Raw genomic sequence first — 17293 nt, forward strand, 5'->3', positions numbered from 1 at the left:
GTGACATTTACAAGCTGAAGTTTAAACACAAGCGTCTAGGATAAGCATTTGTGGTCAAACTTTAGCTCTTTTATGTCATTTAAGATTCAGGAATATAATAGCCAGTTATTATACACCCTGCCTTAAGTTTTCCGATTCAGTCTTCTGACATGTGAAGGACGAACTCAATTCTATTCAGACTCAAGAAAATAAACTTTTCTCTTCCAAACAACACAAAAAAAAAAAAATCATTTCTTGTGATTTATATGGCAAGAACCATCAAAGTGCCACCATAGTTCTGGCAGTCTTCAAGGTTCACCTTCATACATTAACGAGGCAACAGGAGGAAAACAAAATTTTGGCAGAACCCAACCACCAAGTTATACTAGGGAAATTTCATGTATCAACCATTGAAGAGTTACTTCTCGTTCAGTGTCAAGCTTTTCCATCAGAATTCAATCCAGCCAGCAAAAGGACCAAACATGCACGGTACTGCAGCAGGATTTCATATTTCTCAACCATGAAATTAGTGACAAGATAATCAGTATACACAGCTTTACCATTTTTACTGCATCAGATTCTTGGGGCTGCATTAAGAACCACAAGTGTGTCATCAGTTGTAGGAAAAAAAAATACTAACACTCATAGGTAAAGAAAGAATAACCATAGAAAATCTAGTATTGCTAATTGCTAATAGGATTAATGATTCATTTCCACTCATGACTACCTGATTAGACACTTGAATATTAACTAATAAAATATTACATTTTGTTTGGGAGTCATTGAACTGAATAAGTTAAGATCCAAGAAGCAATTGCTTTATTACAAAATTGACTTTAAACTCAAATCAGCTGAAACATTACTTTAGTATAAAAGTGATAGATTAGGATCTATAAATTTATTCTATGACTAAAGGAGGTTCATACTGACCAGGGTTTTCCAGAAAATGGTTCATGTTATTCAAATTCACATTAACTAAAGCAGTATGTCTCTTTGCAGGAGGCAAAGTTATATATTAAAACAAAACAGCTTTGGAGTGAAGAGCCAAACTTGATGAAACTTAGCTTATCTTGTTTATCGAAGAGGCTATACAAGGTTGGTTTGTCCAAAAAACTAAACTCAACTCGGAATTAGTCGCTAGCTACATTACGTGTTCTTGGCAGTCAATGAACCTTCATTGCAAATAAATATAAATATTAGTGCATTATTCGCTACCTCCACCAATTGTTGCTTCAGGCAACCTCTCTATTGAGTACTTGTGTTTGGTGATGTACATTATTGGCACACCAGGAATCTGCAATACAAAAACCCAGTTCAAGGATCACACGTCTGGATTAAATATCAAAACATTGAAAGATGGAGAAATGATTCACGACTTTACCTTCCGGATCCTCCTCTTCAAGTCCCGATCACATGTTGCAACAATGTAGCACTTATGCTGCTTACAAGAAAATGGTTTTTGTATTAAAAAATAAAATTTAAAATTTTTTTAAAAAAAAAAAAAAATAAGGCAGCGGAAGCATGTTACCATTACTTTTATTTGAAATTATTTCTAATAAAATTGCTCACTTAATGAATATAAATTGTAAAAGTCAAGAATTGGAAAATGAGGTTCATAAACACCTAGAATGAAGCAAATAAAACTCAATCATATCCATTATCTTAGCTATGAATTCAAAATTGAGAAAAGCTTTGCTGAAATTTTTCAAAGTTCAAAATTACAAGACAGGAGAGAGAAAATGTAACTTCAAAACAGCAAAAAGATTACTTTTCATCCAGCCTGAAAACCATAAATTGATCTTAAATCTTGATAATCAAATCTCAGCCAGATGATTCCGAACATTTTACAGATACTTAAAAATAAATCACACCTGAGTAACTCTCTCAACAAGGCAATCATCAGCATAGGTCCCTTTATGAGTACAGAGTATTCTCTCAAATCGAGGATCCTTTGCAATCCTGTCATGTAAAGGGATAAATTAATACACCAAGAAGCCATAGTAGTTAATTGCGCCGCAATAGCGCCGTGAGCCGCGCCGTATGGGCGTTGCGGTGCCTCGCCGCAAGAAACCGCGCCGCGTCACACCGGAACGCAATAGCGGCCATTGCGGTCACATTTGTGGCCATATTGCTGTCATAAGGCAAAATGTCAATTTTGTCCTAAATTTAAATGTGTAATAGAAAAAATCTAAGGGTTTTTTAGTCTATCCGCGTCTCTCTCTATCACTTATGCTATCTCTGCCTTTGAAAAATGTTTCTTTTTGTCATTATTTCTGTCATATATCTATTCCGCTATTTCCGCAACCGCAACCCGCTATAGCGTTTTTTGGGGTTGGCCGCGACATGCCGCAATCCGCATTTGATAACTATGCAAGAAGCTGAAACTAGAATAATATAGTTTATTTTTTCTACTAGACTGAGAGATGGCTTATATTTTTTAACAGAATGCACTAATGATGTATGGTCATATTTGATTTCTCTTATTTTATGAAAAATTAGGGATTTCAGCAGAGAAATATACAAAAGGATCTATTTTTTCCCCGACATAAAATTCGATTAATAAAGCACATAGTGAATAAGAAAACTTGCAAAAAGCTTGGACAAGCCCAGCATGCATACATAACTTTGAATTTTTATATCTACATCCAAAGTGTATGAGAATAAAGACAAATAATAATGAAGGCACAAGACATAGCATCTACCTTAGAGCTACACGATATTTTTGACCTAACTTCTCGAGTTCTGCCATCACACAGTCGGTGATACAAGGGGTGCCTGAAAATCCAAAATATTAACAGAACAAGGGTCAGCATAGAGTATGGGATGTTGATTCAAATATGTAACATCACAAAAGCATTTGAATCCAGGCAAAGGATATCACCGCGTAATCTCTATATCTTGATAGAAACCCCAACATTCAATTAAACTTGAACATGAATTTCATAAATTTAGACAAGTAATCATCTAAATCAAACTCACATTTTGCATATAAGCAGTCCATCATTCCCTTCTCCAGATCCAACTACGTAAACAGAGCCAGAGAATTGTGTGAGCCAGCATCAAAGAAACATAAAAAAATAATGATACAACTCATGCAGTTTTAATTACATCCATCACGCACTGAAATGATTTAGCACTTTAATCCATTAAAGAAAAGCACATGAGAATCATTCTCTAACAGGGCCTAGCAGAGGCAAGACCTCTTCATAGCTATAATAGCAAGAGTCACGTCCATTTTTTTAAGACCTTGATGGATACCACCTCTTTCTCACTCTTCCTTTCCCTCTATATGAGAAGTACCCTGACCCCGTTTTCCTCCTCGAGATCACCAAAGCCTCGACTTTTTCTTTCTTGGAATTTTTGGTGAACCAAATCTAATCCATGATCAACTTTCCCTCAGAATATCTCCCTCTCATCCCGTCAAGTCCCTTTTAATTGGTATATTAGATTATATCATTGGACATTTTTGCATTGGAAAAAACAATTTAGTAATTTGTGACAAATAACCAAAGTAAAAAGAGTGTGATATATACACTGTGGTGGCTCAGAGAAATAAGTGAGTATGGCTTTCTGAACTTATTGTTTCTCTGAATGAATGAAGCAATAGTTATAATTTCAGAATCCATCAAACCCATCAATTTCTGAACTTATTGTTTCTCTGAATGAATGCAATAGTTATACTAATGTACTTGCGTCATCCATAACATTATGGTCATGAGAGACAGACAAGTCTATTGTCACCACTCCAAACATTCAATAAAATTAAAGCAAAACAAAGAACACTCACTTTATTCTGGATGGAGAAATTGATGAAGTTGGTATCCACCAAAACACGATAAGGGGGTCCCAACGAAGTATTGTATTGAAAGAAAAGCGCCGACGAGTGACTTGGACTAAATAATTCAAATTCAAACCATAGATTACAAAAAACTGAAAAGGTGGAAGCAAAAAAAAAAAACTGATATATTCATGAGGAATCATAAGTGAAAGAAAAGAGCGAGAACGAAGGCTTACACATTTCTTGGTAGCTTTTCCTTTAGAAGGTTCTTCTTTTCTGGTTTCAAAACCTCTTCTTTATAGCTGAATTTGACACAAATGCAAGCAATGAAAAAAGAGGAAATCCAAGCATAACGAAGGAACAAACACGTAAGGAAGAAAAAAAAAACTCACTTTTTGATAGCTTTAGAAGTGATAACCTTCTTCATAACCGCAAATTTGGGTCCCTTTTTAGCTTTACCCATCGTGGACGTGGCGGAGAAGAAGAGTTAGACTATGCAAAACCCTAACCAGGACCAGAAAGAAAAAGAGCAAAAACACGCAGCAGCGTTGAGAGTCGACAGAAAGAGGAAAAAGAACAAACCGAAAGGCCTCAGGCTATTATTATAGTGAGCCTTTTAATTTAAGGAAAGGTTAGTGTTAATGGGCACAAGAGATAATGGTACAAGACAAGCCCAATACTCTGAATGATGAACCCAAAACATTAGCCCTTTAACAAAATATAAAAATAGAAAATAAAAATGGAATAACGAGTTTTTTTAAAATTTAATTTGATTAGATTAGATTTCTTCGTACTTTTTCTATGGAACATTCTTTCAATAAGTTATCAGCTTAATTTTTGAATTATCGCATAATTTTCATTCTTGATTTTAGTTGGATTGGATGTTAAATGCTTGCTTGCTTCTTATTTCCTTGATCGCTTGTTTCATAACTTGTGCGATCCATAGTCAGATAATTGTTTTTCTCAAATAAAAGAAAATCTTGTTAAAATTGTCACAACAATTTACAACTTTAATTATAGGGAATAGTGTTTATCATTTTGAAAGATATAGAATTGTGTTATTTTAATAAAAAATATTGTGTTTTAAGGTGAAAGAAACAGAAATTATGGTGGAAAAAAAGTAAGAGGTTATTTTTATTTAAAAATTAAATAAAAATATTAATTCTAAATTAAATGACAGTCCTGAATAATGTGTGCTGTTTATGAGCAAAACAGCATATTTCCTTTCCACAATTGAACACCATATTAGAATCACGGTGCGCTATAAATAATACCCATTTTCTAAACGACCACTTTGGTTCCAACTAATATTGTTATCAAGTTTCAACTACAAATAGCACCCTATAATAATATCTTAGTAGCAATCTTCCATCAAATTGTGACAATATAATAGGTGGAGAGAGAGAGAGTGGCCGAAGGGATAGCTGTCCATACACTGTGGAAGCGGGAATGGACTACTCGGAAAATAGGGAGGGAAAAATTTAATTAAAAAATTGATAAATTCACGAGGATAGTGAATGTGCAATTGTAAGCTACACTTAGGAAGAGTGGAAAAGAGAGGTTTCGAAATCAAGAAGTGTTATATTGTAAATAATAAGAAAAATTACACAAAAAGATATTCACAGAGATAAAAATTAAACTATTATATTGATAAATTCGAGAGCACTGTGAAAGTACAATTGTAGGGTTACACTTACAAATTACAAAGAGAGGAACGAGAAGAGAGGTTTTGAGATCAAGAATTGTGATTGAATATTACAAAGAAGATGCACAATTTATAGCACAATGAGGGAAAGTGCTAATAACAGAAAAGGTGATGCGCATAAAAAAAGAAGAAGAGGTGATAACAGTGAGGGTTATAAAAACTTTCGGTTGTATTTTGATCCTGGTGGCATTAGTTGATGAGCTGACATCGGTAAATAAGGTTTAGTGAAAACGGTTAGCCTTCTTTGAGGGGAGGGAACCTCCAAAGCCTAAATTGGCTGAATTCTCAAATCTATGTATTCCTTCTGAATGCAAATGGGGTTTTTTATACAAAGGTCCTAACAGAAAGATAACATAGCGATAAGATTCCAACACATGACTATGCATGACTCCACTACAGCAAATTTAGGCTTGATTACTAATACAATGAAGTAAGTTGTTCAATATTAATTATTTGATTAATTAGTTTAGGTAATTAATCAAGAAAAAGAAGTAAGTTGTTCAATATTAATTATTTGATTACTAATACAATGAATTCTCTTAACAGGCAACAAGAAAGCTGCGTGGTATGGGGGTTAAGAGTGTAATTACGGGAATAACTAGCCGGGATGAAGAAAAGGAAACAAAGGAATTTTCAGCAGCTGGATTGAACAAGTGCTTTGTGAGGCCTATCAACGATGCCATGGTTGAAGAAGTGTTGGAAGAATTTAAAAAAAAATAAAAATTCAAAGTATATTGCGTTGTTTACCTTAGCCTATTACCCCCATTCCCCCAACTTTACGTTAGCATGTAATTGTCAAATATATTTGACATACTTTCTAACAATCATACTTAAATAAATTCGCGAGGATAGTGAATGTGCAATTGTAAGCTACACTTACGAAGAGTGAAAAGAGAGGTTCTGGATCAAGAGCTGTTATATTGTAAATAATAAGAAAAATTACACAAAAAGATATTCATAGAGATAAATATTAAACTATTAAATTGATAAATTCGAGAGCACTGTGAATGTACAATTGTAAGGTTATACTTACAAATTACAAAGAGAGGAACGAGAAGAGATGTTTTGAGATCAAGAATTGTGATTGAATATTACAAAGAAGATGCACAATTTATTGCACAAGGAGGGAAAGTGCTAATCACATAAAAGGTGATGCGCATAAAAAAAGAAGAAGAGGTGATAACAGTGAGAGTTATAACAACATTCAGTTGCATTTTGCTCCTAGTGATATTAGTTGATGAGCTGACATTGGTCAATAAGGTTTAGTGAAAACGATTAGCCTTCTTCGAGGGAAGGAACCTCCAAAGCCTAAATCGGCTGAATTTTCAAATCTTTGTATTCATTCTGAATGCAAATGGAGTTTTTTATACAAAGGTCGTAGCAGAAAGATAAATTATTCCTACGCATGACTACCCATGACTATGCATGACTCCACTACAGCAAATTTAGGCTTGATTACTAATACAATGAAGTAAGTTGTTCAATATTAATTATTTGATTAATTAGTTTAGGTAATTAATCAAGAAAAAGAAGTAAGTTGTTCAATATTAATTATTTGATTACTAATACAATGAATTCTCTTAACAGGCAACAATAAAGCTGCGTGGTATGGGGTTAAGAGTGTAATTACGGGAATAACTAGTCGGGATGAAGAAAAGGAAACAGAGGAATTTTTAGCAGCTGGATTGAACAAGTGCTTTGTGAGGCCTATCAACGATGCCATGGTTGAAGAAGTGTTGAAAGAATTTAAAAAAAAAAAATTCAAAGTATATTGCGTTGTTTACCTTAGCCTAATACCCCCATTCCCCCAACTTTACGTTAGCATGTAATTGTCAAATATATTTGACATACTTTCTAACAATCATACTTAAATAAATTCGCGAGGATAGTGAATGTGCAATTGTAAGCTACAACTGTCAAGTAGACAAATTAAAAAGAATCATTTACATAAAAAATTTCTGGCTCTCGGCTAATTTTGTTTTGATCAATTTGATTTTTGTTTTAAACCCAGCTTAAAGGTTTTATATAATGATATATATATATATATATATATATATATATATATATATATATATATATAAAGAAAGGTAGGAGAGGCCTATGTATGTATTATAACAATGGGCCAATTTATTTTCAAGCCCAACTTGTACCTACCTGTACACTATATAGATACATAACACCTTTTTTAGTGTACACTTGAAGGTTTTATATAATGGGCTGTGATGTTATTAAAAAAAAACAAAAAAGGATAGGAGAGGGTGTATCTATGTATGTATGTATTATGAGAATGGGCCAATTTATTTTCAACCCCAACTTATACCTACCTGAACACTATAGATGCATAACACCTTTTTTGAAACTGACAATGGTTGAAAAATATTTCCATGGATTGGTACAGGAACGAAATGGAACAGAATACCGGAGACAAAGTGGAACAGAATACCGGAGACAAAGTGGAACAGAAGAATATCGGAGACAAAGTGGAACAGAATACCGGAGACAAAGTGAAGATTTCAGCACTCGTTGTAGATGATGATATCGTGACTCGTACAATCCACAAGATGAATCGTGAAACAATCTTTAACATAGAGGCAACAGTGGCTAAGGATGGAAAGGAAGCGGTGGATATATATGTTTCTGGGGTTAACTTTGACATAGTTTTCATGGACAGAGACATGCCTATCATGAATGGTGTAGAGGTACTATATCCATCTTATATTAATTAGTGTAGGTAATTAATCAAGAAGTGAAGTAAGTTGTTCAATATTAATTATTTGATTACTAATACAATGAATTCTCTTAGATACTTAAATAACAATCATACTTAAATAAATTCGCGAGGATAGTGAATGTGCAATTGTAAGCTACACTTAGGAAGAGTGAAAAAGAGAGGTTCTGAGATCAAGAACTGTTATATTGTAAATAATAAGGAAAATTACACAAAAAGATATTCACAAAGATAAAAATTAAACTATTAAATTGATAAATTCGGGAGCACTCTGAATGTACAATTGTAGGGTTACACTTACAAATTACAAAGAGAGGAACCTGAAGAGAGGTTTTGAAATCAAGAATTGTGATTTAATATTACAAAGAAGATGCACAATTTATAACACAAGGAGAGAAAATGCTAATAACAGAAAATGTGATGCGCATAAAAAAAGAAGGGGTGATAACAGTGAGGGTTATAACAACTTTCGGTTTCATTCAGCTCCTGGTGGCATTAGTTGATGAGCTGGCATTGGTCAATAAGGTTTAGTGAAAACTAATAGCCTTTTTCGAGGGAAAGAACCTCCAAAGCTAAATTGGCTGAATTTTCAAATCTCTGTATTCATTCTGAATGCAAATGGAGTTTTTTCTACGAAGGTCGTAGCAAGAAAGATAACTTATTCCTACGCATGACTATGCATGACTACGTTAGGGGTTAAGAGTGTAATTGCGGGAATAACTAGCCGTGACGATGAAAAGGAAACAGAGGAATTTTTAGCAGCTGGATTGAACAAGTGCTTTGTGAAGCGTCTCAACTATGCCATGGTTGAAGAAGTGTTGGAAGAATTTAAAAAAAATAAATTTCAAAGTCTATTGCGTTGTTTACCTTAGCCTATTATCCCCCATTCCCCCAACTTTACGTTAGCATGTAATTGTCAAATATATTTGACATACTTTCTAACAATCATACTTAAATAAATTCGCGAGGATAGTGAATGTGCAATTGTAAGCTACACTTAGGAAGAGTGAAAAAGAGAGGTTCTGAGATCAAGAACTGTTACAATCTAAATAATAACGAAAATTACACAAAAAAGTAATAAAAATTAAATTATTAAATTGATAAATTCGAGAGGACTGTGAATGTACAAGTGTAGGGTTACACTTACAAATTACAAAAAGATGAACGAGAAGAGAGGTTTTGACATCCAGAATTGTGATTGAATATTACAAAGAAGATGCACAATTTATAGCATAAGGAGGGAAAATGCTAATAACAGAAAAGGTGATACGCATAAAAAAGAAGAAGAAGTGATAACAGTGATGGTTATAACAACTGTCGGTTGCATCTTGCTCCTAGTGACATTAGTTGATGAGTTGGCATTGGTCAATAAGGTTTAGTGAAAACTGATAGCCTTCTTCGAGTCAAGGAACCTCCAAAGCCTAAATTGGCTGAATTTTCATATCTCTGTATTCATTCTGAATGCAAATGGAGTTTTTTCTACAAAGGACGTAGCAGAAAGATAACTTATTCCTACGCATGACTATGCATGACTACGCATGACTATGCACGACTCCACTATAACAAATTTAGGCTTGTTTACTAATACAATGAAGTAAGTTGTTCAATATTAATTATTTGACTACTAATACAATGAATTCTCTTAACAGGCAACGAGAAAGCAGCGTGGTATGGGGGTTAAGAGTGTAATTGCGGGAATAACTAGCCGTGACGATGAAAAGGAAACAGAGGAATTTTTAGCAGTTGGATTGAACAAGTGCTTAGTGAAGCGTCTCAACGATGCCATGGTTGAAGAAGTGTTGGAAGAATTTAAAAAAAAAAATTTCAAAGTCTATTGCGTTGTTTAGCTTAGTCTATTATCCCTCATTCCACCAACTTTGCGTTAGCATGTAATTGTCAAATATATTTGACATACTTTCTAACAATCATACTTAAATAAATTCGCGAGGATAGTGAATGTGCAATTGTAAGCTACACTTAGGAAGAGTGAAAAAGAGAGGTTCTGAGATCAAGAACTGTTACAATCTAAATAATAAGGAAAATTACACAAAAAGATATTCACAGAGATAAAAATTAAACTATTAAATTGATAAATTCGAGAGCACTGTGAATGTACAATTGTACGGTTACACTTACAAATTACAAAGAGAGGAACGAGAAGAGAGGTTTTGAGATCCAGAATTGTGATTGAATATTACAAAGAAGATGCACAATTTATAGCATAAGGAGGGAAAATGCTAATAACAGAAGAGGTGATAACAGTGAGGGTTATAACAACTGTCGGTTGCATCTTGCTCCTCGTGGCATTAGTTGATGAGTTGGCATTGGTCAATAAGGTTTAGTGAAAACTGATAGCCTTCTTCGAGACAAGAACCTCCAGAGCCTAAATTGGCTGAATTTTCATATCTCTGTATTCATTCTGAATGCAAATGGAGTTTTTTATACAAAGGTCGTAGCAGAAAGATAACTTATTCCTACGCATGACTATGCACGACTACGCACGACTCCACTACAACAAATTTAGGCTTGATTGCTAATACAATGAAGTAAGTTGTTCAATATTAATTATTTGATTAATTAGTTTAGGTAATTAATCAAGAAAAGGAAGTAAGTTGTTCAATATTAATTATTTGATTACTAATACAACGAATTCTCTTCACAGGCAACAAGAAAGCAGCGTGGTATGGGGGTTAAGAGTGTTATTGCGGGAATAACTAGCTGTGATGAAGAAAAGGAAACAAAGGAATTTTTAGCTGCTGGATTGAACAAGTGCTTTGTGAAGCGTCTCAACGATGCCATGGTTGAAGAAGTGTTGGAAGAATTTTAAAAAAATAAATTTCAAAGTCTATTGCGTTGTTTACCTTAACCTATTATCCCCCATTCCCCCAACTTTACGTTAGCATGTAATTGTCAAATATATTTGACATACTTTCTAACAATCATACTTAAATAAATTCGCGAGGATAATGAATGTGCAATTGTAAGCTACACTTAGGAAGAGTTAAAAAAGTGAGGTTCTGATATCAAGAACTGTTATATGGTAAATAATAAGGAAAATTACACAAAAAGATATTCAGAGAGATAAAAATTAAACTATTAAATTGATAAATTCGTGAGCACTGTGAATGTACAATTGTAGGGTTACACTTAAAAATTACAAAGAGAGGAACGAGAAGAGAGCTTTTGAGATCCAGAATTGTGATTGAATATTACAAAGAAGATGCACAATTTATAGCACAAGGAGGGAAAATGCTAATAACAGAAATCGTGATGCACATAAAAAAAGAAGAAGAGAGCGAGGGTTATAACAACTTTCGATTGCATTTTTCTCCTAGTGGCATTAGTTGATGAGTTGGCATTGGTCAATAAGGTTTAGTGAAAACTGATAGCCTTTTTCTAGGGAAAGAACCTTCAAACCTAAATTAGCTGAATTTTCAAATCTCTGTATTCATTCTGAATGCAAATGGGATTTTTTATACAAAGGTCGTAGCAGAAAGATAACTTATTCCTACGCATGGCTATGCATGACTACGCATGACTATACATGACTCCACTACAGCAAATTTAGTCTTGTTTACTGATACAATGAAGTAAGTTGTTCAATATTAATTATTTGATTAATTAGTTTAGGTAATTAATCAAGAAAAGGAAGTAAGTTGTTTAATATTAATTATTTGATTACTAATACAATGAATTCTCTTAACAGGCAACAAGAAAGCTGCGTGGTATGGGGTTAAGAGTGTAATTACGGGATTAACTAGCCGGGATGAAGAAAAGGAAACAGAGGAATTTTCAGCAGCTGGATTGAACAAGTGCTTTGTGAGGCCTATCAACGATGCCATGGTTGAAGAAGTGTTGAAAGAATTTAAAAAAAAAAATTTCAAAGTATATTGCGTTGTTTACCTTAGCCTATTACCCCCATTCCCCCAACTTTACGTTAGCATGTAATTGTCAAATATATTTGACATACTTTCTAACAATCATACTTAAATAAATTCGCGAGGATAGTGAATGTGCAATTGTAAGCTACACTTACGAAGAGTGAAAAGAGAGGTTCTGGATCAAGAGCTGTTATATTGTAAATAATAAGAAAAATTACACAAAAAGATATTCATAGAGATAAATATTAAACTATTAAATTGATAAATTCGAGAGCACTGTGAATGTACAATTGTAAGGTTATACTTACAAATTACAAAGAGAGGAACGAGAAGAGATGTTTTGAGATCAAGAATTGTGATTGAATATTACAAAGAAGATGCACAATTTATTGCACAAGGAGGGAAAGTGCTAATCACATAAAAGGTGATGCGCATAAAAAAAGAAGAAGAGGTGATAACAGTGAGAGTTATAACAACATTCAGTTGCATTTTGCTCCTAGTGATATTAGTTGATGAGCTGACATTGGTCAATAAGGTTTAGTGAAAACGGTTAGCCTTCTTCGAGGGAAGGAACCTCCAAAGCCTAAATCGGCTGAATTTTCAAATCTTTGTATTCATTCTGAATGCAAAAGGGGTTTTTAATACAAAGGTCGTAACAGAAAGATAACATAGTGATAACATTGCTACGCATGACTATGCATGACTACGCTTGACTATGCATGACTCCACTACAGCAAAGCAATAACCGAAATACATCCCTAACAGAATAAAAATGCAACAATAACTAATAACATCTCTGCCACTCCTATTCCTAACGTCCCCCACTTGTTGACAGTAGGTACAATCACTTTATCTTTTAAGCCTTCATCCACTTTGGTTGGGCTCTATGGCGTTTGGCCTATCTAGGACCAGGCTGAAACCCATTGCTCTCTTCGTAAGTATAACGTGGCTATGCCTATGGGCATGTCTCTGTTTATGAAATTTATTTCATAGTTAGCCCCGGATTCATACAGATCCACAGCTTCCTTTCCATTCTTAACCACTGTTGCCTCTATATTAAAGAATTTTTCAAGCTTCATTTTGTGGATTGAACGAGTCAGGGTATCATCATCTACAACCAGTGCTGGAATCTTTACTCTGTCTCCAGTATTCTTTTCCATTTAGTTCCTTTCCCAATCCATTGAGTGTAAAGAAATTAATTACCTCTGAATAAAAATAATTATAAATAATTAGGAAAAATATACAAAATGACATTAGATAAAAATCCAGGATCGTGAATGTGCAATTGTTAGGCTATGCTTACAAAGAGAGGAAAATAGAGGTTCGGAGATCATGAACTTGTAAATAATAAGGAAAATTATACAAAATGACATATGAAATAAAAATTCAACTATTAAATTTGATATATTCGAAAGGATGGTGAATATGCATTGTAAGGTTACACTTACAAAGAGAGGAACGAGAAGAGAGGTTTTGAGATCAAGAACTGTGATTGAATATTATCATCTGAGTATTACAAAGAAGATGCACAATTCATAGAGATAAAAATTTAACTATAAAATTGATAAATTCGCGAGGATAGGGAATGTGCAATTGTAAGCTACATTTATGAAGAGTGGAAAAGAGAGATTTTGAGATCAAGAACTGTTATGTTGTAAATAATAAGGAAAATTACACTAAAAGATATTCATAGAGATAAAAATTAAACTATTAAATTGATAAATTCGAGAGCACAGTGAATGTACAATTGTAGGGTTACACTTACAAATTACAAAGAGAGGAACGAGAAGAGAGGTTTTGAGATCAAGAATTGTGATTGAATATTACAAAGAAGATGCACAATTTATAGCACAAGGAGGGAAAGTGCTAATAACAGAAAGGTGACGCGCATAAAAGAAAAGAAGAGGTGATAACAGTGAGGGTTATAACAACTTTCGGTTGCCTTTTGCTTCTAGTGGATATAGTTGATGAGCTGGCTTTGGTCAATAAGTTTTAGTGAAAACTGATAGCCTTCTTTGAGGGAAGGGAGCCTCCAAAGCCTAAATTGGCTGAATTCTCAAATCTCTGTATTCACTTTGAATGCAAAAGGGGTTTTTAATACAAAGGTCGTAACAGAAAGATAACATAGCGATAAGATTCCTATGCATGACTCCACTACAGCAAAGCAACAACAGAAATACATCCCTAACAGAATAAAAATACAACAATAACAAATAACAACTCAGCCACTCCTATTCCTAACGTCCTCCATGTGTTGATAGTAAGTACCTTCACTTTATCTTGTAAGTCTTCATCCACTCTGGTTGGGCTCTATGGCGTTTGGCCCATCTAGGGCTAGGCTGAAACCCACTGCTCTCTTCTTGAATTGGGAAGGGAACCTCCAAAGCCTAAATTGGCTGAATTCTCAAATCTTTATATTCATTCTGAATGCAAATGAATTTTTTATACAAAGGTCATAACAGAAAGATATCATAAGATTCCTACGAATGACTATGCATGACTACGCATGACTCTATTACAACGAAGCAATAACAGAAATACATCATTAACAGAATAAAAATGCAACAATAACAAATAACAACTCAGCCACTCTTCCTAACGTCCTACACGTGTTAACAGTAGGTACCCTTACTTTATCTTGTAAGCCTTCATCCACTTTGGTTGGGCTCTATGGCGTTTGACTAGGCCTAAACTCACTGCTCTCTTCCTAAGTATAACTTGGCTACGCCTATGGGCATGTCTCTGTCCATGAAAATTATGTCAAAGTTAGCCCCAGAAACATACAGATCCACAGCTTCCTTTCCATTCTTAACCACTATTGCCTCTATATTAAAGAATTCTTCAAGCTTCATTTTATGGATTGAACTAGTCAGGGTATCATCATCTACAACCAGTGTTGAAATCTTCACTTTGTCTCCAGTATTCTGTTCCATTTAGTTCCTTTCCCAATCCATTGAATGTAAAGAAATTAATTACATTTGAAAAAATATATAATTATTAATAATTAGAAAAATTATACAAAATGACATTAGATAAAAATCCAGGATCGTGAATGTGCAATTGTAAGGCTACACTTACAAAGAGGGGAAAAGAGAGGTTCAGAGATCATGAACTTGTAAATAATAAGGAAAATTATACAAAATGACATATGAAATAAAAATTCAACTATTAAATTTGATATATTCGAAAGGATGGTGAATGTGCATTGTAAGGTTACAATTACAAAGAGAGGAACGAGAAGAGAAAACTTTTGAAAATAATAAAAGAAAAATAAATTATATTTTTTGGATTTTTCGACGAAATTTTGAATTCCGTCGAAGATTTTCCACGAAAAAGGAATTACGTCAATTTTTTTTGAAAATAATAAAAGAAAAAGAAATTATATTTTTTGGACGTTTCGACGGAATTCTAATTTCGTCGAAGATTTTTGACGGAACAGGAATTCCGTCGAAAGTTTTTGAAAATAATAAAAGAAAAAGAAATTATATTTTTTGGACTTTTCAAAATTCCGTCGAAGATTTACCACGGAAAAGGAATTCCGTCGAAAACTTTTGAAAATAATAAAAGAAAAAGAAATTATATTTTTTGGACGTTTCGACGGAATTCTGATTCCGTCGAAGATTTTCGATTGAAAAGGAATTTCGTCGAATTTATTTGAAAATAACAAAAGAAAAAGAAATTATATTTTTTGGACTTTTCGACGGAATTTTGAATTTCGTCGAAGATTTTCCACGCAAAAGGAATTCCGTCGAAAACTTTTGAAAATAATAAAAGAAAAAGAAAATATATTTTTTGGACGTTTCGACGGAATTCTGATTCTGTCGAAGATTTTCGACGGAACAGGAATTCAGTCGAATTTTTTTGAAAATAATAAAAGAAAAAGAAATTATATTTTTTGGACGGAATTTTGATTGATTAAATGAACTCATGCATATAACTCACCGTGTGAGTGCAACTTGATTTGAGGTTTATAAACATCATTGGCTTGTCTGACTGACTGAGTTCTATGGTTCTAGTGTTCTTGTGATATATTTTTTCTTATTTGTTCAGATTTAATCCTATGATTTGCAATTAGGAATTTAAGCTTAAATGCACTAGGTATAACTTTCATACTTGAGCTTCGATGCACATGTGATTACCTAATTATGCAAGATAATCAAGTATGAAGGAGACATTAAATTTTAGGCTGCCATTAGCTGTTGAACTGAAGATTATGAAATTTGAGATAATTGAGAATTCAAATATGGCAATTTCCATGTTGGTAGTTTGATGTACCTATTTTTCACTCAAGTCTTTGATGTAGACCTGATGTATTATTATTGTATATTCCGCACCTTCATGGTCCTTTGTGTTTGCTCATTGGTTGTCACCATTGCTCATTTGCATTGATTTTGGGAAATGCTTCAAATTAAATGTGGGACTTGTGGTGATATGATTTTGGACTCATGTAGAACTGTGTAATGATGTCTATGTTTAGCTATGATTTTGTATGCTAAATTTGAGATTTAAGTGTGTCCGCACAAGTTTCATCAATTCTTATAGCATATACTTAACATTTGATATTGGCTGTGGATTGATAAATTTGGTTTAGTACTTAACATAATTGTTTAAGACAGAGAACTTAGCTTTGATTACAAGCATAACTTGTGGAGTAAGGATATTCTCACTACCAAAAATTCTTACTACTAACTTACTACTCATCACATCATCATTGGATCAAAGAGAGAGAATGTTAAAAAGTTTTTGAAGAGAGAGAAAATATTAATCTAATGGTGATTAGATAGGTAGTAAGTTGATAGTGAAAAATTTTAGTAGTGAGAATATCCCTCCTCTAACTTGTGTACATAAATTTAAATTCAGGGTGCATTAATTTTGGTGTCACTTCTTTTACTTCGAATAATCATACCCGATACCTGTGAGTAGTTGTGGATAGCTAAGTTGGATTAACTGTGCATATACATGTTTAATTTTCATAGTGAGTGTAAATCCATGTGCATGAACATATATATATATATATATATATATATATATATATATATATAGTCTCACATTGGTTGTATGTGCAAGTAATGTGGAGTTTATAAGACTTTGGGTACTCCCACCCTTTGAGCTAGTTTTTGGGGTGATGACCTCAAGGTTCTTAACATGGTATCAGAACCTCGCCGCCCCCACTTTCTCTTGTGGACTTTCTTAGCGCAGGTAGGCTGGGCCTGGCTGGGCCT

At 33.7% G+C, this 17293-nt stretch overlaps 1 protein-coding gene across 2 annotated transcripts; it reads right to left on the minus strand.

The window, feature by feature from the left end:
* Positions 1 to 177: 177 nt before the first annotated feature.
* LOC133306969 (uncharacterized) lies at positions 178 to 4334 on the minus strand. 2 transcript variants are annotated; one of them, XM_061507385.1, is made up of 10 exons: positions 4150 to 4334; positions 3994 to 4059; positions 3767 to 3872; positions 2959 to 3001; positions 2682 to 2754; positions 1851 to 1938; positions 1361 to 1417; positions 1195 to 1273; positions 540 to 566; positions 178 to 471 (listed from the first exon to the last, which is right to left on the minus strand). In XM_061507385.1, exons 1-9 carry the CDS (start codon positions 4218 to 4220, stop codon positions 553 to 555), a joined length of 597 nt encoding a protein of 198 aa, XP_061363369.1. In that variant the 5' UTR covers positions 4221 to 4334; the 3' UTR covers positions 178 to 471; positions 540 to 552. The 2 variants fall into 2 exon arrangements, with proteins under 2 accessions (XP_061363369.1, XP_061363368.1); XM_061507384.1 differs by having other exon boundaries at positions 178 to 566.
* Positions 4335 to 17293: the final 12959 nt, after the last annotated feature.

The sequence above is a fragment of the Gastrolobium bilobum genome, unplaced genomic scaffold, assembly GCF_033153095.1.
Source record: "Gastrolobium bilobum isolate Gb01-03AN ecotype WA unplaced genomic scaffold, APGP_CSIRO_Gbil_v1 utg10532, whole genome shotgun sequence".
Lineage (NCBI taxonomy): Eukaryota > Viridiplantae > Streptophyta > Magnoliopsida > Fabales > Fabaceae > Gastrolobium > Gastrolobium bilobum.

Coding starts and splice junctions, on each gene's coding strand:
- LOC133306969 (XM_061507385.1), bottom strand. CDS start 4,220: ATGGGTAAAGCTAAAAAGGGACCCAAATTTGCGGTTATGAAGAAGGTT. Junction 3,873..3,993: donor GAAAAGCTACCAAGAAATGT/GTAAGCCTTCGT, acceptor TGAATTATTTAG/TCCAAGTCACTCGTCGGCGC. Junction 1,418..1,850: donor TTGTTGAGAGAGTTACTCAG/GTGTGATTTATT, acceptor TCTTGTAAGCAG/CATAAGTGCTACATTGTTGC.